Source organism: Strongylocentrotus purpuratus, unplaced genomic scaffold (assembly GCF_000002235.5).
Source record: "Strongylocentrotus purpuratus isolate Spur 01 unplaced genomic scaffold, Spur_5.0 spur5_scaffold_20, whole genome shotgun sequence".
Lineage (NCBI taxonomy): Eukaryota > Metazoa > Echinodermata > Echinoidea > Camarodonta > Strongylocentrotidae > Strongylocentrotus > Strongylocentrotus purpuratus.
The window spans coordinates 14126620-14153396 of NW_022145606.1; the positions used below are offsets into that span (position 1 = coordinate 14126620).

The following is a 26777-nucleotide window of genomic DNA, read 5'->3' on the forward strand; positions in this document are numbered from 1 at the left end:
CCAACAGCCCATGAGACAAAAATGTCCATGTAGTGGACCTTTAGACAACTTCTCAAAGGTCGATGAGACCAACGTTGTAAGTCTCGTAGGTTGATTCTTTGCAATGTGTCCCATACAACATAGCACATTACAGTCAAACCTGTCTGTTGCGGCCATTCTAGGAAAAACACAAAAAGTAGCAACAGTGGACATGTGGCCCGTTTAGACAGGTTTTTCAAGACACATTTCCTTTTAGAGTGAGGCAATATGGGTGACCAGTCACTATAGACAGGTGGCCAGTGAGACCAATTTGACTGTACTTTATCCAAATGTGAAAATCTCTCTATATGACAAATGGTTATTTCTTGTACCACAAATATTATTCATATCAAGACATTTGTTGATTCTTGGATGAAATAAATTGAAGAAAGACAAACAGTGTATGTCGCACAGGACACATTGTATGCAATTGCCCGGTAGCACATTTGGTTTCATTGAATGTACTTTCCATCAAGCTTGTTGATATTTTACAGATAAAAGTCATCGAGCTATGCAGAGTTTACTCAAAGCCCCTCTGTACTAGTTTGGCCAGGAGGGATTAGACCTCCCATCATGGTCACCGACAGATGATTATCTCATCAAATCAGCTCACAATTAACAGAGGAAACAGGGGATCATGGGGGGCCAATGGTCACTGATTAGGCATTGTTTGCTAAATAGCAAGTAGCTATAAGTAGTGCAGTGGGGCTTTAAATCCTGTTTCTTCCTAAAATCAGAGTTCCCAGCATTTCATGAAAACAGATTTGTCTGAATGTTCCCCGATGTTCGTACAGCAGTCTGGGTCAAAGTTAAGATTTTGGGTAATCGTAGGAGTTTCACCACGAAGCAGTTGTTGCAGGAGCATGGGTTGTACGACAGGTCTCAAGGTGTCATTCAAAAGCGAGATGAACATTCCTCTCTTGGTCTCTCTTGATCATCTCGTACTGCCTCGTGACCTCGTCGACCTTTCGCTGCACAAGACCTGAAACAAAAGAAACCGATAAAATATATGACCTTCTTCATCCATGTTTCAGTGTGGGCTCATCAGTAATGACCCTGCTCTTTCTGAGAGCCTTGCAGTCCTTATTATTGCATTAAAAAACAAGGGTTGCCTTTCTCAGATATTAAAAACAGTATATCCTATATGTTTCAATTCATACCTGTGTATTAAGCATATGTTAAAAAAATAAATTCTTGTAATTCTATTATTGTAAAATTATGTCCTGAAGTATGTTAAAGATAAACTCCAGTTCTGGTAAAAAAAAGAAAAGTAATTCTGACAGAATCAAACGAAACTTACACTGAATGTTCAAGATTACAAATAAATGACACGTGCCAAACAATTTTGGAAGAAAATGTATACTGGCTGAGTAATGAGCATAGAAAGACAAGGAAATCAAGGTAGTACTAGCCCCGACACCATGTATGTTGTCCCATATATAGCTTTCTGTGTACAGTGCTTGTTACTTTACCAAGACTCGGTCAAATTTATTATGATTTTGATGACTCCAGAACCTTGCAGTGCACACCAATACTTATATGCTACATGATCAACCGTTTCTGATCCTTTCCACAACTTTTCTTTCACAATGCAATCGCATTACCAGTACTAAAGTTTATCTTTAAACTTATGTGTATTTTACTTTCTTTCTTGAATTACTTGATGGTCGCATGCCCACAATTATACAATTTTCACACAACTGCGCCAGGAGTGTATGTATATAGGAGGGCCTATATGGGGCTCTCGTAGCAAAGACTGCTGGGGGGCATTTCACAAAACTTGCCATCAGTGACAAATGACAATTTGTGTTATAAGCTACTGAAATCCTTGCTTCTGATTGGTTATCAGCAGATTTGTCACTGATTTTTGTTATTTGTCATTGTAAAAAAGGCTTTGTGAAACGCCCCCGTGGTGTCACTAGCTGGACCTAGTTTGATACCTGTACTGGCTATTGTTGGTTATTGTACAATTTATACAACGACAACAACGAAAGAAGAAACAAAGTTTGGTTTTCATACCTGTGTTCTGATCAATCCATTGTAATGAGTTCATATGAGCATTCAAGATCTTGGCAACTTGGTTGACCTACAGGAAAGAAAGGAAATCAGAAGAATGTATTACATTAATATCAACAGTACTGGTACATCATTGGAACATAGAGAATATGCTAACAATATTACAGGATTAAACCTCTGTACATTCTTATATTTCCCAGATTCGTCTCTCTTCATTGCATGGGAGTTTTGTATACAATCATTGGTATATTGTTTGGGAACCTATATCATACAAGCATTGCTTTTAATAGGTTCCTCATATTCTACGTTACTGCTTATTTTCTGCCATCATTGCTTTTGTCATTATGCTGCTGACCTTTAATGTAAACTGTTATTTTGTGGAATGTGAAACAATATGTAAAATAACATTTAAAAAATCTCTTTCTCTCTCTTCCATTACCCTTTTCCCTTTTTTTTTGTATCTCATACTCTCTATTTTCATACTCTTTCTTTTCTGCTTCATCTCTGTCTTTCACAATCTATATCAATCCCTCTCTCTCTCTCTCTGTCTCACTCACTCACTCACTTACTCACTCTATCTGTCCCTCTCCCTCCCTCCCTCCCTCCCTCTCTCTCTGACAGAAGCAGGGCATGTAAAGCTTAGTCAATCCCTGAGTCAGACATGGTCATATGATCTCTTGTTCTCTCTCTCTCTCTCTCTCTGTCACACAAGCTAGTGTGAACCATAGCTACTTGAGAGAGATAGTTACGTGACTGCAAGTTGCTTCTGATTGGTCAGTCATTTTATGAGGCTCCAAACAGTTCCCTGTCATAGAGGGAACTATTTGGACCAAAAGGATTTAATCTTTGACCTGACATGCACATGTCACAACTATCCCTCTCAAATTGTTATGGTGTGATCATACATAAAAGAAGGGACTTACCGGATCTGTCTGGTCCATGGTTGTATTGGATGTGTTCATGTGATCGATGATCTCTTTCAGATCTTGTACCATTCTCTTCAGCTGTGAGTCTATGTTCTCTGACATCTGGTAACTATCAAGATAATTATGAAAGGACATTGAGCATTACATAGATTAATGACTGTGTTCTCTAATCTCTGATTGCTATCAAGATAATCATGAACGGACATTGAGCATTACATAGATCAATGATTGTGTTCTTAGAAAGCTGATAACTATCAAGATAATTATGAAAGGTCATTGAGCATAATACATAGATTAATGACTGTGTTCTCTAATCTCTGATTGCTATCAAGATAATCATGAACGGACATTGAGCATTACATAGATCAATGATTGAGTTCTCAGATAGCTGATAACTATCAAGATAATTATGAAAGGACATTAAGCATGACATACGGTAGATCAATGATTGTGTTCTCTCATCTTTGATAACTATCAAAATAATTATGAAACAAAAGTGATAGATGCCCAGATAAATGATTGTGATCTCAGGTATCTGATAACTATCAAGATAATTATGAAAGGACATTGAGCATTACATAGATCAATGATTGTATCCTCAGATATCTGATAACTTTCAAGATAATTATGAAAGAACAGTGATAAATGCACAGAGTAATGACTGTGTTCTCAGATCTCTGATAACTATTAAGATAACTATGAATGGACAGTGAACATTACAAAGATCAATGATTGTTCTCAGATAGAATTCAAGAATTAAACCATAGACTTACGTTCTTTCCCTCTCCACGTCTGTATGCTGCCTATAGAGGGAGCCCTCTTGTGTCTTGCAGGCGTCTTCCAGGGGGGACAGGATGTCTTCTAGTTCCCTCTGCTGGGCTACGATGTAGTCACATTCATGCTCGAGTCTGGATCAGAAAAGTAAGTCAGAAATGCATGTTAATTTTAATACAAGAGGGGGGTTCGGCAAGGATGTGTCACGTCTCCAGATCTCTTCAATTACTACACGTGTATCAATGGGATGTCAGCGAACAGATGATTTTGATAAACGCTGACCTGAATGTCTTCGAGATCTCTCTGCTGAGCTACGGTGTAGTCACACTCATGCTGAAATCAGGATCAGAAAAGAAATGAGCAAGAAAACCCTTCACTTTATGTGGGAGCAGGGTATCGTTTCTTGACACCATCATAAAAACAAGTTTGTGGACATCCCATTTGAAATGCGTGTTAATTTCAATACATGTGTTTCAACGGGAGGTCGGCAAACTTGTACTTATGAAAGTTTCATAAAAGGATGCTTAATATCTTTGAGTTCTTTCTGCTGAGCTACTATGTAGTCACAATCATGCTCAAGCCAGGAATTGGAAAAGAAATATGAAGGAAAGCCTTATAAATAAGCATCGTAAATTTACCCTGATTATACGATGCAGTACACTGTCGCAAAATTCAATGACAGTGGGTTCCTAACTCATTTATCTTGTTGACTGCTGAATTCTCTTATTTCCATAGGCTTTATACCAAGACCAGCCGTTTCATGAAAGCAATGGGTTAATTTATATCAAAAAGTATTAGCTACATGGAAAGTATGAAAATCTAAAGCGATAAAATACTCTCACTCGAATAGCTCTGTATTGTACAACTGCTACGTTAGGATATGTGCGAGTAAAAGAAATGATATCTCTTTCTTCGCAGGAAAACTGCAGAAATAATAATAGGAGAGGTAACCAAGAGGAAAAGAAGATACAAGGAAAGAGAAGAGGAAGGTGGAGATGGAGATGGAGAGAGAGAGAGAGAGAAAGAGAGACGGACAGAGGGAGAGACAGACAGAGGGAGAGAGAGAGAGAAAGAGAGAAAGAGAGAGAGAAAGAGAAAGAGAGAGAGAGAGAGAGAAAGAAAAACAGAGAGAGAGAGAGAGAAAGAGAGAGAAGGGGGTATCTTAATCTTACCTCTGCTGGTCTGCTTTCACTTTTTCAAGATCGTTGTGAAGTAATGTGATCTGACAGAGAAGAAAAAAAACAATAATTACCGGTACTTTGGAAAATTAAAGTAATTTTGGCAAAATCAATCAAGAGGTTTAACAATTCATTTTCTTTCACTACGATACTTGCCTAAAATAAATCCCTTTTCATCAAGAGTACTGCACACTCTTTTCTCTTGCAATGCAGCCTCGCCAGAATTTCTTTTTTAAGAGTGCTATGCTTTCCATTCACGAGAGCAGCTTGAAGTACAAAATTCTTATCATAAGTTTATCATTATAACTACTAAATCCATCACTGTAATCATTTATCACCATAGTCATTATGACCATTGTCAATTTTAACAAGATAATTATCATGATAATCAATGTCCTCACCCCTATCATCATAACACATACATGCCAACATTTGAAAATCAGAAATCTGTACAAATTATGCTATTTTAAAAAAAAAGAGGAACAATCCTAACTCTCCTATTCAATACTACAGACAAATTTGTACAGGAAGAGGAACACCTGCATTAAAGCTTATCTGCCGTAGTTTACAGGAGGGATTAGACCGCTCTGCAAGGTCACTGGACAGGTGGTTATCTCATCAACTCAGCTCTCAGTTAACATAAGAAAAAGAGGATCATGGGGGACCAATAGTCACCGATTAGGCATTGTTTGTTATAATAGGGCGCAAGTAGCTACCAGTAGTGCAGCGGGCCTTTAAAATGATAATTATCTTCTCCCAAAAAGAGGAATGTTCCTCTTTAATCTGAACAGTTGGCATGTATGATAACATTAACTTTACCAATCATATCATCATCATCACTTTCCTCCTCTTCCACCCCAGCATCACCTAAATGTCTCCACCATCATCAACATCACCTTCATCACCTTCATCATCATCATCACCACCATCATCATCATCATCATCACCATCACCATCATCATCACCATCATCATCACCATCATCATCACCATCATCATCACCATCATCATCACCATTATCATCACCACCATCACCAGCATTATCATCACCACCATCATCATCACCATTATCATCACCGGCATCACCATCACCAGCATCATCATCACCATTATCATCACCACCATCATCACCAGCATCATCATCACCATTATCATCACCACCATCATCACCAGCATCATCATCACCATTATCATCACCACCATCATCACCAGCATCATCATCACCATTATCATCACCACCATCATCACCAGCATCATCATCACCATCATCATCATCATCACCATCATCACCATCATCATCATCACCATCATCACCATCATCACCATCATCACCATCATCACCATCATCATCATCATCATCATCACCAGCATCATCATCATCATCACGATCATCACCAGCATCATCATCACCATTATCATCACCACCATCATCACCAGCATCATCATCATCATCACTATCATCACCAGCATCATCATCACCATTATCATCACCACCATCATCACCAGCATCATCATCATCATCACTATCATCACCAGCATCATCATCACCATTATCATCACCACCATCATCACCAGCATCATCATCATCATCACTATCATCACCAGCATCATCATCACCATTATCATCACCACCATCATCACCAGCATCATCATCATCATCACTATCATCACCAGCATCATCATCACCATTATCATCACCACCATCATCACCAGCATCATCATCATCATTATCATTATCATCATCATCAACATCACCCTCATCACCTTCATCACCATCATCATCATCATCATCACCACCATCATCACCATCATCATCATCACCATTATCATCATCATCATCATCACCAGCATCATCATCATCATTATCATCACCACCATCATCAACATCACCCTCATCACCTTCATCACCATCATCATCATCATCACCACCATCATCACCAGCATCATCATCACCATTATAATAATAATAATAATAGCTAGTTCTTATATAGCGCTTTTCAAGACCGAAGGCCCTCTCAAAGCGCTTTACAGATATATTATTACCCCGGTCATAGGATTCAGGCTTACCCGCACACAATGTATGCACATTCTCCACTCCCTGGGGAGCATTCCAGCCAGGCTTTTTTTTTACGAGCGCACACTTGCTAATCTAATCACATTAGCTTTCGCATCCTACCGGGTACCCATTTAACACCTGGGTGGAGAGTGGCAAATGTAGATCAATGTCTTGCCAAAGGACATTATCATCACCACCATCATCACCAGCATCATCATCACCATTATCATCACCACCATCATCATCATCATGACCACAATTTTTATCATAACCATCATCATCCCCATCATCACCATCATCATCATCACCATCACCACCATCATCACCAATATCATCCTCACTATCACCATTGTCATCACTATTATCATCATCGACTTCATTATCACCATCCTCCTCCTCCTCCCCTCTGACACCATCTACCCACTTACTTTCCCTCTATTGACGACCAGTGTTCTATCCCAAGCGTTACCATCACAAACATAATCATTATCAACATCTTCGTCATCACAACCATCACATTCATCATCATCACCATCATCACCTTCATCATCATCATCATCACCATCATCACCTTCATCATCACCATCATCACCTTCATCATCACCATCATCATCTTCATCATCATGATCATCATCATCATCATCATCACCTTCATCATCATGATCATCATCATCATCACCATCATCACCTTCATCATCATCATCATCATCATCATCATCACCATCATCACCTTCATCATCATCATCATCATCATCATCATCATCACCACCATCACCTTCATCATCACCATCATCACCTTCATCATCATGATCATCACCTTCATCATCATCATCATCATCATCATCATCATCACCATCATCACCTTCATCATCATTATCATCATCATCATCACCATCATCACCATCATCACCTTCATCACCATCATCATCATCTTCCCCTCCGACACCATCATCCAGTCCTCCCCTCCGACCCCATCCGCCCACTTACTTTCTCTCCATTGACAACCAGTGTTCTATCCCAAGCGTTGACCTGAGCGGCTTGATGAAGGAAGCTCTTCTCCTGCTCCTCCAACTCCACCGTCCATTTATTGATAGACTCCTCAAGCTCCCTGTAAGACATTGTCTCCGCAGGACCGGTAGCGCTACATAAGGGTGAGCGATGGAAATGGGATAAAATATCACATAGGGTTGAGTTACTTAAAGTTGAGTTACTTAAAAGTAAGGTTTAGTTACTTTAAATTAAGGTTGAGTTACTAAAAGATAAGGTTCAGTTTTGGAGAAGGTAAAAATATATTTATCAACATTCTTTATATTTTTCTAATTTTCACACAGGCACACAGAAGAATATCTTGGATAACAATGCTTCTTGAAAGAAAGGGCTTCTCCTGTAGTGCTCTCGTCTTTCAAATACATTTATTCCAAGAAATCATATTTTCTGGACCTTTTTTCCAGTGGGAACACACCAAATTATAAGAGAGACATTGCTCTACACTTACCCAGTAGCTGCTGTAGCTTTGACTCCAAGTGCTGTTTAAAGAAAAAATGAGGACAATTTTACTGAAATTACTAAAATCACCATCATCATCATCATCAACATCATCATCATTGTTGTTGTTGATGTCATCATCATCATTACCAACAAAGTTATCATCATCATCATCATCATCTTCTTCTTTGTTTTCATCATTATTCAGAATCGAGAATCCAAGGCAATGAGAGCTGCATTTTCACTTGCAAAATTTCTTTACATTTTATAAGTAATATCAGAAGCTTAATTTTTATAATATAGTACAGTCAACCTGTCTTAGTGTAACTTCTCCATAGAGGCCACCTGTCGATAGTGACCAAGTATTTTGTCTTCCTTGAGAAATAAATGTGTGTTGTAGAACCTGTCTATAGTGGCCACTTTTTCTGTTTCCCTTGAGTGGCCTTTATAGACAGGTTTGACTGTACTACAACATAAAACTATCAACATACAAAATCTAATATAATTTGGTGATTGGTGCACTTTAAAGCCCCACTGCACTACTTATAGCTACTTGCGCCCTCTATATAGCAAACAATGCCTAATTGGTGCCTGTTGGTCCCCCATGATCCCCTATTTCTTATGTAAATTGAGAGCTGAGTTGATGAGATAGCCACCTGTCAGTGACCTTGCAGGGTGGTCTAATCCCCCATAATCCCTAATCGCTCATTATACCACGTGAATCAAAAAAAAGTTTACACTTAGAAAATTGCTAATTATTTTAAACATCATCTATGAACAGTAAATTATTATACATCTTATGAAAGAGTGTTTTATCCCACATCATTTGGTATCATTTTTGTGTGGTATGTGTTCACGCTTGGATGTACAGGAGGCATTGTTTGCGAGAGTGTAAAAATCGACTTGCCCCAAAGTGATGCATACAGTATGTTGGGATTAGCGGAGTGAGAAAATAAATTGAATGTATCAAATGAACTGCATTGCATTATATGCTTTTTGTTTTTTGCACACACACGCGCGCACAAATGTTTGATGATATTTGATATTCGATATTTGATATGTGTGGCATGATTTTAATTTTGTAAGGGATGTTATTTGGATCTGCAAAGACCAAATTAATACCCAAATCCCAGTTGTTTTATTCAAACATCACATAAGCAACTTTGGCGCAAGTCGATTTTTAAACTCTCGCAAACAATACCTCCTGTTAATTAAAGCGTGAACACATACCACAAAAAATTATACTAAATGATTCAGGATAAAACACTCTTTCATAAGATGTATAATAATTTACTGTTCATAGATGATTTTGAAAATAATTAGCAATTTTCTAGGTGTAAACTTTTTTTGACTCACACTGTAGATCAAAGGTTTGCCTTACCAAGCCCAGCTCCTGTCGTTGTAGCAGTTGCTGGTTTATGCCCCAGTAGACCAAGACCCGATGAGGAGGTAGTTGCAGCACTGGATGCAGGTGTGCCGATAGTTAGACCTGTTCCTGTTGGCTTTATTCCAAGGCCACCTCCAATCTTTAGACCACCTGTGGAAGGAGAAGAAAACAAAGAAAGAAAACAAACTAAGTGCTCAGTTTTGTTAAAGGTTTACATGAATAGGATTATCTTCCTCAAATTGGCAATAATTATTTGTATGTTCCATACTTTGAAGGGACTTGGTAACATTGTTCAGATGAGAGATAGTGATGCTAAGGTAGTGACTTCAATGCTAGATGTACAATTAAAGATACCGGTAATCTGAAAATTTGAGTGAAAACGGACCATTATTCACGGTACAACTTAGGAAACACTGATCTGATCGATTCCTTAATTCTCCCAACTATATTATTACAATTTAATTACATTTTAGGTGAATGGAAATCGTCAAAAAGCAATAAAATGGCTCTACATTCCATTCCAGACATTCAAGTGTTGACAGATTTTTTATAGCCTGTTTTATGACTTTTTTCACGGAAAAACGGTTGGGAAAATTAAAAAATGGTTGGGAGAAATTACTGTTAATCACTGTTAGAGGGTGTCGTACATCGATGCCTTCAAAGAAAAACATAGATATCTTTGTGGTTTGAGAATTTGTTCAGGATTGTTTGCATGTCAGTAGAAGGAATATAATAAGTAACATTTTATACAAAAATTAAGCAATTTTTTTCATCAACCTTCAACAATGTTACCAAGTCACTTGAAAATAAAAATTCAAATGTATTTAAAGTATAACAGTGTGAATGAATATTACCAAAAAAAAATCAACAACAAATTTAAAATTTCTACACAGAAATACTGATAAAAAATGTCACTCTGTGTTGCCAGTTTAGAGACTTAAGTTATTTTTTTTTTTTTTTTTTTTTTTTTTTTTTAAATTCATGAAAGGCAAAGTGTACAGAAATGGACTAAATCTTTCCCAGTGATTTTTGCAAATTCTGCTCATGTAAAATTTGTAATTAAGAGCATTGTGGATCAAAGGATAAAATAAAACGTCAGGTGACACTTAGCTGCTATGGGTTAAAACACAACACCAGGAAAGACAAGACAATAACAAAGTACACTTTTGACCCATTGACTGCTGGATTATCTAGTTCCCATAGACTTAACACAGGGACCACCAGGTTCCAGTAAGCAATGGGTTAAGTGCGTATGAGTGCGTCAAGTAGTCTACTAACAAGTTGCTCTTATGTTAAAACTGGAGTGTATTCAAACTTGCAAATTATCTTTACAGAAGTAATATTTTGAGCTCACATTCTGAGTATAGTAATACAGATTAAAACCATTTTAGGTGATTAATTCACTTAAAGCCCCTCTGTCCTACTTGTAGCTACTTGCTTCCTCTTCATAGAAAACTTCCCCAATCGGTGCCTGTTGGTCCCCCATAATCCTCTTTTTCTTATGTTAGTTGAGAGTGGAGTTACGGTAATGAGATAATGTAGCCACCTGTCAGTGACCTCGCTGTGTGGTCTAAACCCTTCTGGCCCAGTAGTATTGACGGTCTTTAACCCTACGTTAACTGGGGGGGGGTCAATTTGACCCCCCCCTGTAGAAATTTCGCGACTACTCCAAAACCGCGGCAGATATAAAATTTTCCTTTCATGACTTTTTTCTTTCAAGTCTTACGCATCTTTTAAAACAATTTTTTCGAAAATCGGACGTACAGTTAGGGAGTCACGTGACATTTTGTTATTGCATGTCAGCCCGAAAATCGCTAATTTTTGTGATTTGTGTACAAAACATATGGAAATGTCATTTTTCCTAAAAAGAGATAAAACATTGGTTATTTAGTCTTGTTTAAAGTTTGGGTGTTTGTTTTGGGGTCAAAATAGTTGAATTGTAGTTATAAATGAAATAAAACAACAAAAACAATAAAATACATAAGTTGAAAAAACAATGAAATACATAAGAAACTAGATGGAACTTCGACTGCGCGCAGTCGAAATGATGCCTCCGTCATAGAGCAATTTACAAACCAAAACAGAAGAAATTTTTCAAATTCAAGTTCAATTGTAATCCATTAACAGGTTCTCAGAATATTGTGATTACAAGCAATTTCTCATATACATATATGACCCTTTGATCTTTGACCTCATGACCCTAACATCTACTCAGTTCATTGGCTCTGCAAGATGTCCAAAGTTAAATAGTAATCCATCTGTCAGTTCTAATGAGAATGCGTTCACAAGCTATTTTTGCATACATAATGAGCCCATGACCTTTGACCTTTGACCTCATGACCAAAGAATCTACTCGGTTCATTGGCTCTGCAAGATGCATACATGATCTAAGTTTGGCAGGAATCCATCAATCTGTTCTAATGATAATGCGATCACAAGCTATTTTTGCATACATTTAGCCGCATGACCTTTGACCTTGACCTCATGACCCCAAAATCTAATCAGTTCATCGGCTTCGCAAGTAACATACATGACCTAAGTTTGGCAGGAATCCTTCAATCGGTTCTTGAGATAACGCGATCACGAGCAGTTTTTGCATACATAATGAGCCCTGTGACCTTTGACCTTTGACCTCGTGACCCCAAAATCTATTCAGTTCATCGGCTCTGCAAGATACATACATGACCAAAGTTTGGCAGGAATCCATCAATCGGTTCTTTGGATAACGCGATCACGAGCTGTTTTTGCATACATAATGAGCCCTGTGACCTTTGACCTTTGACCTCGTGACCCCAAAATCTAATCAGTTCATCGGCTCTGCAGGATACATACATGACCAAAGTTTGGCAGGAATCCATCAATCGGTTCTTTGGATAACGCGATCACGAGCTGTTTTTGCATACATAATGAGCCCTGTGACCTTTGACCTTTGACCTCGTGACCCCAAAATCTAATCAGTTCATCGGCTCTGCAAGATACATACATGACCAAAGTTTGGCAGGTATCCATCAATCGGTTCTTCAGATAACGCGATCACGAGAACGGGACGTACGGACGGACGGACGTACGGACGTACGGACGTACGGACGGACGGACGGACAACCAGAAAACATAATGCCTCCGGCTACTTCGTAACGGAGGCATAATTATCAAAACAAGAGATAACATAAGGAATAACCTGGCTTTTCTAATTTTTTATGTTGTATTATTATTCCAAACGGTCTAACAAATATATGTAGTGAAAAAGAATGCTCAAATAGCAATAATGTATGATTTATGGGCAAAAATGTGAATTTTATGACCTTAATTGCATAAATTACCATAAATATGTAAATGAGTGAATTTTTCAAAAAATTGAAATTACCATAGTATTCTATACACTTCACTTGACATGTATGCAAATTTTCGCGGCGATCGGCCGTCAAACGGCCGAGATCTTAAGGGGGGGTCAAATTGACCCCCCCCCCCCCAGTAAAAACCTGGTCTGAAATAGCCCAGTTAAAATAGGGTTAAACATTACCCTCCAAAATATTACTGGGCAGGGCCGAGGGAGTTTGTCCTCTTACGTTACCGAATACATCATATGTAATTACCTCCTATTCCTGGTGTTGAGGTTGTGCCGGCACTTAGTGTCAAGCCCCCTGTTGGGGCTGAGGCTGTCATTGTGCCTAACTTCAGACCAGTGGACGCTGCTGCTGGTGAGAGATAAGGTGACAAGAAATCCTCAAGAAATATATATATATATATATATATATATATATATATATATTTATGTACAGTAAAACCTGCTTTTCAGCGAACAACTGCAAAATGCAAGATTGTTGAAAATCCTAATTTAATCACTTAGAGAGTAAGAACCATACCTTTAGGTAATATGGAACGGGTAACTACATTGATCATCTTTATTCAGTCATACTTTGTTTTCACAATGTACATGAAAATTGAATTAAATTAAAATAAAGATGTGACACAAAAACCAAGGTATTCTGTGGTTGTGAACATTCCTGTGTAACCACACAATAGGCAGGGTGTAAGGAAGGAAATTACATATTTACGAACGTGACATAAGAGCTTTACAAAGACAAAATAAACATGCATATTATAGTGATTATCTACAGCATTTCTCCAAATTATAACTGATAATATCGTTAACATTAGACAATATTACTACCAGGTCTGGCCTAATGCCCCTAGACTTTCATTGAGATATGTCAAAAAAGAACTTTTAAACACCAAACATTACTACCTATTATGACTTTTGCATTCCTAACTCATCTTTTAGTGCCTCTACATTTCGCTATGCAAGCTACCTTACACAGAATAGAACTCAATGGTTTTACCTGTGCTTTGAGGCGTAGCTGTCGGTGCTGCAAATCCTCCGAGTTTGATCCCTCCGCCAAGACCTCCGGCCAGACCCCCCGCTGCAGGAGTGGAAGTGGCCGTCTGATTGGGTTGAGCTATGGCAGCTGGAAGAATGCATCGTATAAAAAAAGGGGTAAACAAATTATAATGCTAATAGTATTTAAAGTACCCAGGGAGAAATATGCCTCTTATCATGAATAATTTAAGATTGTAAGGAAACTTTGGATATTACAACTAAAGTAGATATTCATTGATTTTAAAAAATAACTTTATTTTCATTATTGCAAATTTGAAACTTTGAATCGACAAGGTTATCAAAAGTCATTGCTTGGAAACATTCGAAGGAATGATTATTATCAATTACAAAACGCTCAAATACAGCCCCGGCAAAGCACCTGAAGAGCTCTTCAAACGCTGGTGAGATGTGTGAGATCACAGTATGGACATGACTTGCACAAGCAGACGATGCCCCATGACATCTCACACATTTTCAGTGCCTGTGTTTTCATCTTCTCTTGAGTTCTTTCTCTTACTTCACTACCGTCAGGCTAAATGTATAATCAATTGCCTCACTCTAAACCCAGCGCATGGTTTTATTTTGATGACACATGCAGCGATACAAAAATAAAGTAATCTGTCGCTTGTAAACAAAATAAGACGCCATTGTATATTCAGCTGCACACACCGGGGTATGTTCGGCGTTTCAAGAGGGAACAAATGCCGTCCTTAATATCATTCCGGGGTTTTTCAATTTGAAAGTCTGGTTTCTTTGATTTTTAATTAACCCCTATCCTGTGTATTTACAAGCAAAAGATTTTAGTTATCAGAATCGGGTCATATCCACTTTTGAATGGTGTGACATGCCATTACATTTATATACATTAAACCCATTATAATTTGAGAAATAATAGCTTTGCAATTATGTTCATTCGCTATAGGATTTTTAGTGTTATAAAAACCATTGGGAAAACAGTTTTTGAAATTTCTTATTCCAATCATAAACATCTTGATAACCAGATAGGCGATCGGCTTGTAACAGTCATGGGATTCCTGACTGACCTAATGGTTTATAATAATGATTGCAGCATGAGCTAAATCCAGAATTTTGTTTAGAATCTGAGGCAAAGACATTCTTACCAGGTATGCACTTACTACATCTGGGGGAAAAGGAGGAAATATAGATAAATGCCTTAGCAAAGGATATTAATCTGTGTCAGGGTTTCAAACCCCGTACCTTGCGATCACATCATTTTGTAAAGACACACTCAAAAATGAACTTTAGGGGGGTGTTTCACAGAGACTAAGATCGACTTCGGGTTCGACTTAACTATGGCAGGCCGTTCATGCTTCTGTTTGCTCTCATCATAATGATCTTTAGATAATATTTCTTCCTTCAACAATAAATTATCAAAAAATGTAAATTTGTGACATTGATTTGTACAAACACTGGCATGAACGGCCTGCCATAGTTAATTCCATCTTAAAGTTGATCTTAGTCTTTGTGAAACATCCCCCCCCCCCTAGACTCATCTAGGCTTGAACTGCATTGCTACCTGTAGAGGCTGTCCCTGCCGAGAGCCCTGCCAACGAGAACCCAGGCTTTGCAACACTGAGGGCAGCTGTTGAAGCTGGGGGAGCTGCTGCGGCACCAGATGGGTTGGCTCCGAAGGCAAAACCTCCTGCCCCAGGCGTGGCTGTAGAGAGTGAGAGATAAGGTAGGAAGAGCGGGAGAGGGAGAGAGTGTAGGAGAGAAAGAGAGGGGGGGGGGAGAGAGGGGGAGTGTGGGATAGAATGTGGGAGGAAGAGAGAGTGTAGGAGAGAGAGAGGAGAGAGAGTGAGAGAGAGAGAGATAAATAGATAGAGAAAGATTGTTAGAGAGAACAAGAGAGAAAAAGGAAGAGAGAGAGAGATATTAGGGGGGAGTAGAATAGAAAGAGAGAGAGAGAGAGAGAGAGTAAGAGAGAGAGAGAGAAAGAGAGACAGGTAGTAGGAGAGAAAGTGAGTGAGAGAGAGAGTGAGAAAGAGAGAGAGCGAAAAAGATAGAGATAGAGAGGTTATAAGCACTGAAATGATTCTTTTGTCTACACATAGTATTATCTGTAATGACAATGACTCATAATCTTTCACACAGCCTTCATGAATATCAAAATAGGCTTAAATAATCAACTGATTTATAAAAAGCATAGATTCAACCATTGTCCTCAGATTGAATGAACATATTCATGATTATCATCATTAGCCTTTATAATTCTGCTGCCAAGCAATGCATCAAAACACATCAAAGAAGGGTGAATGTTAGGCACAAATTAACTCTAAAGGTATTGCTGAGCATTGCATTATCGAACATCGTTGGATAGTACTTGAAACTATTGCATTCTTTTTAATGAAAAATCGGGTGATAGTCTTAGTAAATGAATCACATGTGACTGGGTTTGACCTATCACTTGATTATGATCTAGGAGTGAGCTTAGAAAAACAAGAAAGAAAGAAAAAATTATTGTTAATTATAAAATTCTCCTTGTATCTCACTAAGTGTAATAATAATGATAATAATACACAATATTTATTAGGCGCTTAATACTGGTGTCTCTAAGCGCACCATAGTCTGACTAAAAAATTATTTACCAAAACTTATAATAAACACACAGCACATACATCTGTTCTTTATTCAATAAATCATGCATATATATAATAATAAAAATAAGAGTGAGATCAAACATCAATGAGGTCTAATATTCTAAAGAGCATCCCCCCCCCCCCCAATTGTTTTACAACATTTACAGAGAGATATGATTATTTTTGGAATTGATCCTGAAAAGCAACTCTGCTTTTGTTCCCCCGGAACATTCCGAATTTTTAGGTCCTAAAAACCCAGAAAATATGAATATTCTGGATTATTTGGAAGGGTTGGCATGTATGTCAACATACTGGTTCATCATCTTTACTCACTATTTCCCCTATGCTATTTCCTTCTCCTTCTTAATAATAAATAATAATAATAACAACATTTATAAAGCGCAACATATCCATCTGTAGAGATGCTCAAGGCGCATACAAATAATTCAAATTAATATTCAACATACTGAAGATTAAAGAAATATTAAAAGTTAAGTTACATTAATGCATTTATTCCTTTGAATTTTTTAATAATTTACATTATTTTGTATTCACACATTATTTAAACTGGAACGTGGAAAAATAAAATAAATGAAATCATATGTATAATACCTAATGAAAAGCCTGTAGAGGGTTGCTGAGACTGTGCGGATACTGGTGCAGTCGCACCGAACGGAAACCCTGATGCGGCAGTAGCAGGTTTAGCTGTGGATGCTTTCATGCAGGCAAATGTAAAAGAAAAGAAAGAAAAACATGCAAAGAAATATACATGCAAGTATGCAACTTTGAATACATCCAAGTACTGTTAGATTCTTTGGTCATCATCCCCTCCCCCCTCCCCCCTTTGTCTCTTACTTGTTTTTCTCTCTATGTATGTATTCATGTCTTGTATTTGATAATGTACATCGTTTTGGTTTTTATAATGTGCATTATTTTATATTTTATAATGTACATTGTTTTCTATTTTACAATGTACATGGTTTTGTATTTCATAATGTACATTGTTTTGTATTTCATAACGTACACAGTTTTGTGTATTATAATGTACATTATTTTGCATTTCATAATGTATCGGTACATTGTTTTGTATTTTATAATATACATTGTTCTGTGTTTTGTAATGTGCATTGTTTAGCATTTCATAATGTACATTGCTTCGTATTTTATAATATACATTGTTCGGTATTTTACAATGTTCATTGTTGTGAAGTTACATGTTTTTAAACTGGAATGTGGAAAAATAAATGAAATGAAATGAATTGTATAATACCTAATGAAAGGCCTGTAACTGGTTGCTGAGGCTGTGTCGATGCTGGTGCAGTACCGCCAAATCCTGTTAGATCACGCAAAAAAAAATTATACTATCATTTAAAGGGAAATCCAACCCAAATAGACAACTACTCTAAACAAAAGCAGACAAATTAGAGAAGCTAACTGATGAATGTTTCAATTAGATCTGACTAAATGTAAGAAAGTTATGAATTTTTAAAAGTTATAATCACTATACGTATGGGCACTTCAAATTGGCTGAAGTGGTAATGTCAATGTGATGCCGGACTACTTTCCCATATGTTCCAACATATAGAATGACTAAAATTCAAATTTTTCAAAAGTTCATGGCTCAGGAGGGTCTATTCTTTTTAGATAACCGATAATAATATGCTTTCTATAATATATTTTTAGTAGTGCCCCAAGAGAGAAGGAACTGACAAGAAAAACAGAAATTAGTGATATTTTTGTACATGGGAGAGTTATCGACGTCCTATGTCACAAACCACTGACCAAACTACCAATTTGAGATTCACATAGACTTAGTGATCTCATATTTCAAACATTCATAACTTTAATGCTAAATATATTACTCATTGCGGATGTAGTATCGAAAAATAATATCGCTAGTGATATTCGTTTGTCTGGCAATGTGGTCAATAAGGGATCTAAAAGATCACGACGTTTCGTGCGCCGCTGCAACACTTCGTCAGGTGACAAAAACTAATGTAAGCAAGCGTGTTTTATACTCTACGGGAGGACCGGCGCAGCGGTCAATAATTTGATCGATAATTCATAACTTCTTTACTATTTGTCCGATTCATTTCAAACTTTTGGTATTCTGCTTTCATACAAATCAACTATATTACAAGGGTTGAATTGCCCTTAAAAAATTAAACCAAATCTTAGCTCTATGATTTCAAACTTATTTTGAAGTATCTACTGTAACTCGATTTTTGCTTTTTAATAAATAAAATCAGAAAGAAAAGAATGTTTCTGTTTGGAAGTCCATGTAAGAAAGAATCCTGTGTGGTTCAGGGGTAAGTCTCAGGTCTGTGAAGCACAAGGTACAGGGTTCAAATCCCTGATGCCACACTAATGTCCTTTGACAAGACATTAATCTACATTTGCCACACTTGACCCAGGTGAGGTGAATGGGTACCTGATAGAAATTAATGCTAAAGCGCCGCAATGGCAGCCATGCTAAAGCCGGGGTAATAATTTCCAAAGCTCTTTGGAAGCGCACAAGAGACATTATAATGTGATATGCGCAATACAAGAACAGGGGGGTGTTTCACAAAGATCCTAAGAAGAACTTAACTCTAAGTTGGACTTAAAAATTATGGAAAGCCGTTAGCGACTTTGAAAATATTTTGTAAAAGTTATTTTGAAAGGCATAAAATGTTGATTCAAATCATTCATATTTTCTATCATCGAGGAGATTTCATGTTCTTGATGTGGAAGTTATAAAAAATTCTAAAATACTTGAATTTCTGCTTTTGAATGTATTTCATTTTAAGGCTTCAATGGCTGTCCATAATTTTTTAGTCTAACTTAGCGTTAAGTTCTACTTAGGATCTTTGTGAAACACCCCCCCCCCCCCGATCATTATTATTATTATTGTTATTTGTAGTCTGATAACTTATCCACTACACCAAAGCACCTCTACCATCACATGATTTTGTTAAAACACACTAAGGTATAAAAACATCACAATCATCAAGGCTTGTAATGCTTGTTACCTGCAGAGGCTGTCCCCATAGTTGAGAACCCAGACGGCTTTGCAACATTGAGGGCAGCTGTTGAAGCAGGGGTAGCTGCTGCGGTTCCAAAGGCAAAGCCTCCCGTGGCTGTGGCTGTGGCTGTAGGAGCAGTTGGCTGCTTAGGGGCTTCCCCGAACTTGAATCCTCCTGCGGCCCCGCCCCCTGTGAAGAGAGAAAGATTGAGTGAGAGAGAAAAAGAGAGTGAGAGAAAGAGAGTGAGAGAAAGAGAGGAAGAGGGAGAGAGAGGGAGGGAGAAAAAGATAGGGGAGAGAGAGAGAGAGAGAGAGAGACAGAGTGGGAGAGAGGGATAGAGAGTGGGAGAAAGAGGGAGAGTAAAAGCATTGTAATTAGTCTATTCCACACAGGTATAGTATTATTTTTGTTCACTGAGGTCTGTGTTATAAGATACAGAAATGTGAAGTGTATTTATACTTCCCATTATCTTTTTTTTCAAGCTGCGGTTTTGCTGTGTCATACCTGAATGTGCCTTAAGATTTATTCCTTCGACAGAAATTGTGCACTAATAATGGCTGCCAAATTCAAAGCCATTAAAAATGTCCATATCTTTTGGATGTAATGTACTACTAAATCAGAATGAGGGCATGGCCTGTTACTGTTGTTGTACCATGTTCTTACCTGCAGCCGTATTGCTATTAAACGAGAAAGAGGACGTAGCCTGTGCCTGCTGCGGTTGGGAAGGGGTAGCGCCAAAGCTGAAGCCCCCTGGCGCTGTGGCAGGCTGGCTGGTCTGGGGCTGCCCAAAGCCAAATGCACCACTGGAGACAGATCCTGAGCGATAACAATGAATGGAAGAGTGAGAAAAAGAAAAGGAGGAGGAGGAAGAGGAGGAGGAGAGAGGAGGAGGAGGAGGAGGAGGAGGAGGAGGAGGAGGAGGAGGAAGAGAAGAAGAAGAAGAAGAAGAAGAAGAAGAAGAAGAAGAAGAAGAGGAAGAGGAAGAGGAAGAAGAAGAAGAAGGGGAAGGAGAAGGAGAAGGAGAAGAAGGAGGATGAAAAAAGGAGAAGGAGAAAAAGGAGGAGGAAATAGAGGAGGAGAAGAAGAAGAAGGAGAAGAAGGAGAAGAAGGAGAAGGAGAAAAAGGAGGAGGAAGAAGAAAAAAGAAGAAGAAGAAGACAAAGAAAAATAAAAGAATAATAATAATAAACATTTGTACTGCACACGTATATCCCAGGGGATGCTCAAGGTACCTGTAAAGTAGGAGTATTCAACTGCCCTTAGCTCCTTAAACAATCAAGGAATAAATTCCTAACAGGTACCCATTTACTACACCTAGGTGGAAGGTGGCATATGTAGATTAATGTGTTGCCAAAGGACATTAGTGACATGTTGCGACTTAAACCGCTAACCATGCGATCCAAAGAAAAGTGACATATCCACTAGACTAGACACCTCAACTATCAGCTTATTCCAAAAACTCCAGACATGAATACTATGATCTCAAAGTTACATATTTAAGAAAATAAGCCTTAAAAACTATATTTAACCAACCTGAAGAAAAATATCGATACATTAAGACACCCAAACAAACATCCGCCCCCCACCCCTCTGTAAAACTGCAACACAATGAAACTTTCAAAATTCGAGCCCTGTTTCATTATTAACAACAAATTATAAATTTCTAAGACAATTTTGCTCTCGGCCAATGGAATGTCACAATTTCAGTTACTTATAACAGTTATTGTTGACAAGTTTTATAAAAGAGGGCCACATTTTTTTTCTTCATCCAAATAATCATGCACAATAATATACATCTAGTTCTCAATGTATTCTCCTGTCACATCTATATGAAAAAGAAAAGTGTTGCCAATTTGATGAAGAAACACTAATCAATACCTGGAGCTTGAGCTGGGGCTGTTCCACCAAACGCGAATCCTCCCCCTGGCTGGGCAGTTGGTGCTTGGCTTCCAAACAGTCCCGTGGTAGCGGGCGCTCCCTGGGCCGTAGGCTGCTTTCCAAACATGGCAAAGATATTTCTGCTACCTTCAATACAAGATCTGTACACGAAAGCGAGGAAACAAGAATCAACACATTGCAATCATAATATATTATTAACAGGAGCACACAAATGACATTTTCTATAGGAATTAAAGACCATTCAAGGGAAACAGAAAAAGCAGCCATTGAAGACAAGTAGCCTTTCTAGACAGGTTCTACAACACATTTCTTTCTCAAGGGAGACAAAATACTTGCGGATTGAAAGTAAGAATTGGACGATACTTATTTTTGGGGACGTATCTGCTCGACAAATACAACATAACATAGGTTATGTTATATTTGTCTTACATTTTATAGTATTACATTACATTATTTTAATGTTAGAATAAAAAGAAATTGTGTAAAAGCCCCTTCTCCTCCTGATTTTACACAGTCTTTGCACATTCGTGAGCTCAGCCATAACGGTGCGGTCGCAATGTGCTATTTTTCTATGGCGCGCCATTTCCCCAATAATTTAGATATATATCGCCGATAAACACTGTTTATCGCCAATAAACACTGTTTATCGCCGATAAACACTGTATGTCGAGCGATAAACTATTTTAATCGACTGATAAACAGTGATATTGGGGAAAAACTTTTTATTACTCGACAAACACAGTTCATCTTGATAAATACTGTTTATCGCTGATAAACAGACTTTATCCAGATAAACACTGTTTATCAAGTGACAAACATAGTTTTTTCAATATACATTGTTTTTCAGTCGAAAATGGTGTTTATTTAATAGTCAATAAACATAGTTTATCAGCGATATACACTGTACACTGTTTACACGGCGATATTAGTGTTCATCTGAATTGTTGGACAAATGGTGCGCCATAGCGTGTGCGTGTACGTACATGTATATAAATGTATGAAGGCGCTGCGTGGGCCAATTATTTTAACACGTACGTAACATTAGAAAATAAAGGTACAGAGTTAAGAACGATGGACCAAATCGGCAGAAGTCTTGCTAGAATTACCAGAAATTGAGGTAAAATTCATAAACAAAACTGGTAAATTTTATTTGTTTGTTATTTGTCATCAATATTGAGTGGTTAATAGGTATGATAACAGTTTAGTACGGTAGCTGAAGCACGTTTTATAAAATGTTGTGTTAATGTGCTGGTGGACATGCAGTTTGCCTGTTTTACTACACAGCCGGGATAGTGATGGGCCTAATGTGTGCTCCGTCCCACACATAGGAGCATCACTATCCTGGCTGTGTGGTAAAAGCTGTGCTTTTGATTCTCAACATTTAAAACACCACTGTACAAAAAATTCAACTGATTTCACTCAAAATCGGTACTTTAGTGACAATTGATGACACCTACAGTAAATAGCAGTAAAATACATTTGTTTTCTTTTAACCTACTGATGTTAAAAAGAATAATTTAAAAATTCAAATTGTAAGTCTAGTGTCAAACTTTGCTCAGAGTAAAGGAGGAGGTAATTGACCAGCTTCAGTTTTCGGCCGATTGGTTGGATGCATGGTAAAATCCCTTTAAAATACATTGCATAATAGCATATCACATATCCCACACATACCATACCATGCCAGAGTCACTGAAGAACCACATTTGCAATGAAAAATATATCCTAAAATATCACATTTTAGCAATGTAATCGGCGGTCCAGCTACCCGAATCTGAAAAATCGAGTATCTTACGCGTGTCTTTAAGAAATATATGGGTACCATAAAATGAGCTTTATTTCAAGTATTTTTCAGATTAAGAGCCTGATTTTGTGCTAGTCACAAGCTTAAAAGTATCTCACCGCATGTATTAAATCAATGCAGCCGGACACGGCAACGCACATACATGTATGATATCTCTGTCTAATTCAGATCCCAATTACCGATCACCGCAGTACTAGTTTTCGGCCTGGCGAGCTCCGGGGAACTCCGGCGTGGGATACCTGCTCCGCCCGCTAGTACTATAGATCAGCGCGGAAACGCACGGCGTGCGCACGCGCTTCCTATTGACTTTGTACATGCGGCCGAAAACTGGTTCGCTATGCCGATAACTGACTCCGAAATAGTGAAAATTGAAATGAATATTGTCATGGCAATTTGTGATTTTTTTCTGGGATTCTTTATTTGTTTAAATAATAATATTTGCTTCATGATTTGAACAAGAAATGATAATAAATAGGAAGGAAAGGGTCCAAAAAATAGGGTTTTGTCTTAAGCCGCCGAAAACCCCCTACTTTACTCTACAGCTGCATCGACATGAGTTTATGCGATATTGTGTGGTGTGTGTATTTGTGTATGGGTCTAAACAATACATACCTTCCTCACAGCAAGCATTCAGTGCTAGAGGTCAATACGCATTAGCATTGACTCTCTTAGACAGAAATAACCGTCTGATTTGGGTCATTTCTTTAATAAAACTGACATTTGTTGACATTCCCCAATACAGCGGTAACCCAGAGATCTCGTACCGTGGGGGTAATCGAGGGCACAGTGGAACATTTTTTCGTTTCCGACATTCCTCCCCCGATTTTCTTTATTTAGATCTAATTTTCTGATTTCTAAATCAGATGTAAAATAGGTATAGCATAAGACCGCCAAACTTCGGACGTTGCCAAACTTCGGACAAAATTTACTTCAACGGCTCGAACGCAAAATATGAGCCTAGCTCAGGCGGGTAACTAGCATGCATTTGATACTACTACTAACCTATATCGTTAGTACAGAAAGTTAGGGCAGGTTGCCGTCTGCAAAACTCACGAAAAACATCGAATTCAGAGACAGATTTCAGGTTACCTAGATTTTTACAGTTCCTTAACAGGGGAGTTAAGGTGTAGAGCCCCCAATATAATGATTATAAACAAATCCTTGGCATATTTCAGGTGGTTTCTATCAAAATTATGGGAGCTTATGAGATACTTTTTCACTTTATCGCGAGAATTTTCTAATGGCGGCCGTTACCACGGACCTAGGGGTACTATACAGGTTCCCCTACCAGAAGATGGCGCTCTTCCAAGCTTCGGACAGGCAACATTGAGTGTCATTTTGACTACGAAAAAAATAGCGCTTTCATCAGATTTTAGCACCAAAATATTGCGTGAGTGTTGTGAAAAGCAATTTTCTGATAGTTCTAGCTAACATAAATCTACCCAAAACGAGAAAATAATACTTTTTTCATGAAATCAACGCAGTCAAACTTACCCGTCGTACGATTTTTGATCCGGTTTCCAAACCTCCGATGAATGCGCACTTTAGCGCACACGCTGTACGTGCGATATACGTGCGCTATGCACTTTACGTGCGCTACACATGAACGTCCGAAGCTTGGCAAGTGCGTCCGAAGCTTGGCATGAAAAATGATTCGGCGGGTAAGTAAATAATTCAAGTTTTCCATTTCCTTTACTAATTTTCTTTTCATGACATACATAAACAGTATTTGCACAATAATAATATTTGATCTTTCAATAATTAAAAAAGAATTTAATGTTTTCCCCCGTTTTGTCTTAAGTGTCCGAAGTTTGGCGGTCTTACTCTAAGTAGTGTTTTCCTATTTACACTACGTATTTTTGATTGAAATCTTATAAAAATATGAAATTTTTAGACTTACTTATACGAATTGTCCCATTTTCGTCAGAGAACTGTGAAACCGTACGTTCATGCACTCAAACAAAGAGCTATATGACCCGGCAGCAGATATATTTCCGGGTCAACCTACCAAAACATAGCCAATCGCCAATCAGAGCACTTGTTTCGTGGGTCAAGCCGGGCTGACTTGTACGTAGCTACGGTAGCTATTGGACGTTCGCAAAGAAAAAATTAATATTCATCAACTAAAACCAAGATGGCTGACAACGACTACGAGACTTTCTCGGATTAGACTCTAGACCTAATCATTAATTTTGGTGCTGAATAAGCAAGCTATCGTAAGTCAACGTATATATTTAAGTTTTCGTTATTGTATAGATAACGGGGGCTGTAGAATGGCAGCAAAATTAGATTTGATGAAGACGTAAAAAGAGAAAAACCTCGGAGCATTTCGTTCATCTCTGTTCGGTCACTCTACCCTCACGGTCCCCATAGGCCGTACTTCAGTCTTTATAATCGGAGGTCTAGTGTAGCCAGACGTAGTCTCAGTGGAAAAACCGACGATTAGAGGGACTGAAGTTTTCGGTCTATGACTCTCTAGATCTATGCTTTGCTGGAGTGCTCCGTCCGTGTTTACAGAGTCGAAGACGATCCTCATTAAAAATGTATGCGGACGATCCTTATTCTCGGACCAGCGCCCCTACTGTTTAATGGAAGTTGCTCAAAATGTTATAATCTACACATGGGAGAATCCCGTAATAGTGATAATTATGGAATAAGAGTTAGATGTAGGCTATGAAATCTCAGAAAACCACAGCAGTCACTCTAGGGCCCAAGTTAAGGCTACACAACAATGAACGAGTGGGAATGAAATGACGTGACTGGGATGAGACCGACGACCAAACTGTCCATTACTGCACTGCGAACACCCAATATCGACGGGAATACCAAATTACAAATGATTGTTCGTCAATGAAAAGTTTGAGGTATATAATAAACATCACTCAAAGACAATCAAACACAATTCTTTATGTATAGATCTATTCACCTTATTTTTCTTCAAATGCGGATTTATTATCTGGCGCCTGTTCTGTCGCCCTCTTGCGTCATCAGTTGTATTATATCCACAAACTCGGCTTTTTTTTTTCTTCTTGTACACTGTAAAAAAGAATTTGTTCATTGGTAATTTTTACATATTTTTTCCATGTAGAATTTACTTGAAAACATTAGTTTTGCCACTTACACACTAAATTTAAGTCTTGCTAACTCAAACTTTCAATTTAGTAGAACATACGTGGAATATTTAAGTAAAATCAAATACATAAGAACTTTAAGTAATTTCAGCTTATATTAATTTAGTAATTTTAACTCAAAATCA

General features: G+C 38.0%; 1 protein-coding gene across 3 annotated transcripts; it reads right to left on the minus strand.

Annotated features, from left to right (window-relative positions):
* On the minus strand, window positions 1-26518 carry LOC590619 (nuclear pore glycoprotein p62). Of its 3 annotated transcripts, none has more exons than XM_030992822.1 (17): window positions 26448-26518; window positions 21700-21860; window positions 20486-20638; window positions 19829-20011; window positions 18088-18150; window positions 17430-17531; window positions 15755-15895; window positions 14180-14305; window positions 13433-13531; window positions 9834-9989; window positions 8463-8493; window positions 7955-8108; window positions 4907-4956; window positions 3734-3868; window positions 2958-3069; window positions 2038-2104; window positions 1-1000 (listed from the first exon to the last, which is right to left on the minus strand). In XM_030992822.1, exons 2-17 carry the CDS (start codon window positions 21824-21826, stop codon window positions 909-911), a joined length of 1791 nt encoding a protein of 596 aa, XP_030848682.1. In that variant the 5' UTR covers window positions 21827-21860; window positions 26448-26518; the 3' UTR covers window positions 1-908. The 3 variants fall into 3 exon arrangements, with proteins under 3 accessions (XP_030848682.1, XP_030848680.1, XP_030848681.1); XM_030992820.1 differs by having other exon boundaries at window positions 13433-13534; XM_030992821.1 differs by lacking the exon at window positions 26448-26518 and adding an exon at window positions 25016-25159 and having other exon boundaries at window positions 13433-13534.
* Window positions 26519-26777: the final 259 nt, after the last annotated feature.

Excerpts from the sequence above, each read along its gene's own strand:
- LOC590619 (XM_030992820.1), bottom strand. The coding sequence starts at position 21,826 with ATGTTTGGAAAGCAGCCTACGGCCCAGGGAGCGCCCGCTACCACGGGA. Across the intron at positions 18,151-19,828 it reads TATGGGGACAGCCTCTGCAG|GATTTGGCGGTACTGCACCA; the intron begins GTAACAAGCATT and ends GTGATCTAACAG. Across the intron at positions 2,105-2,957 it reads CCATGGACCAGACAGATCCG|GTCAACCAAGTTGCCAAGAT; the intron begins GTAAGTCCCTTC and ends TCTTTCCTGTAG.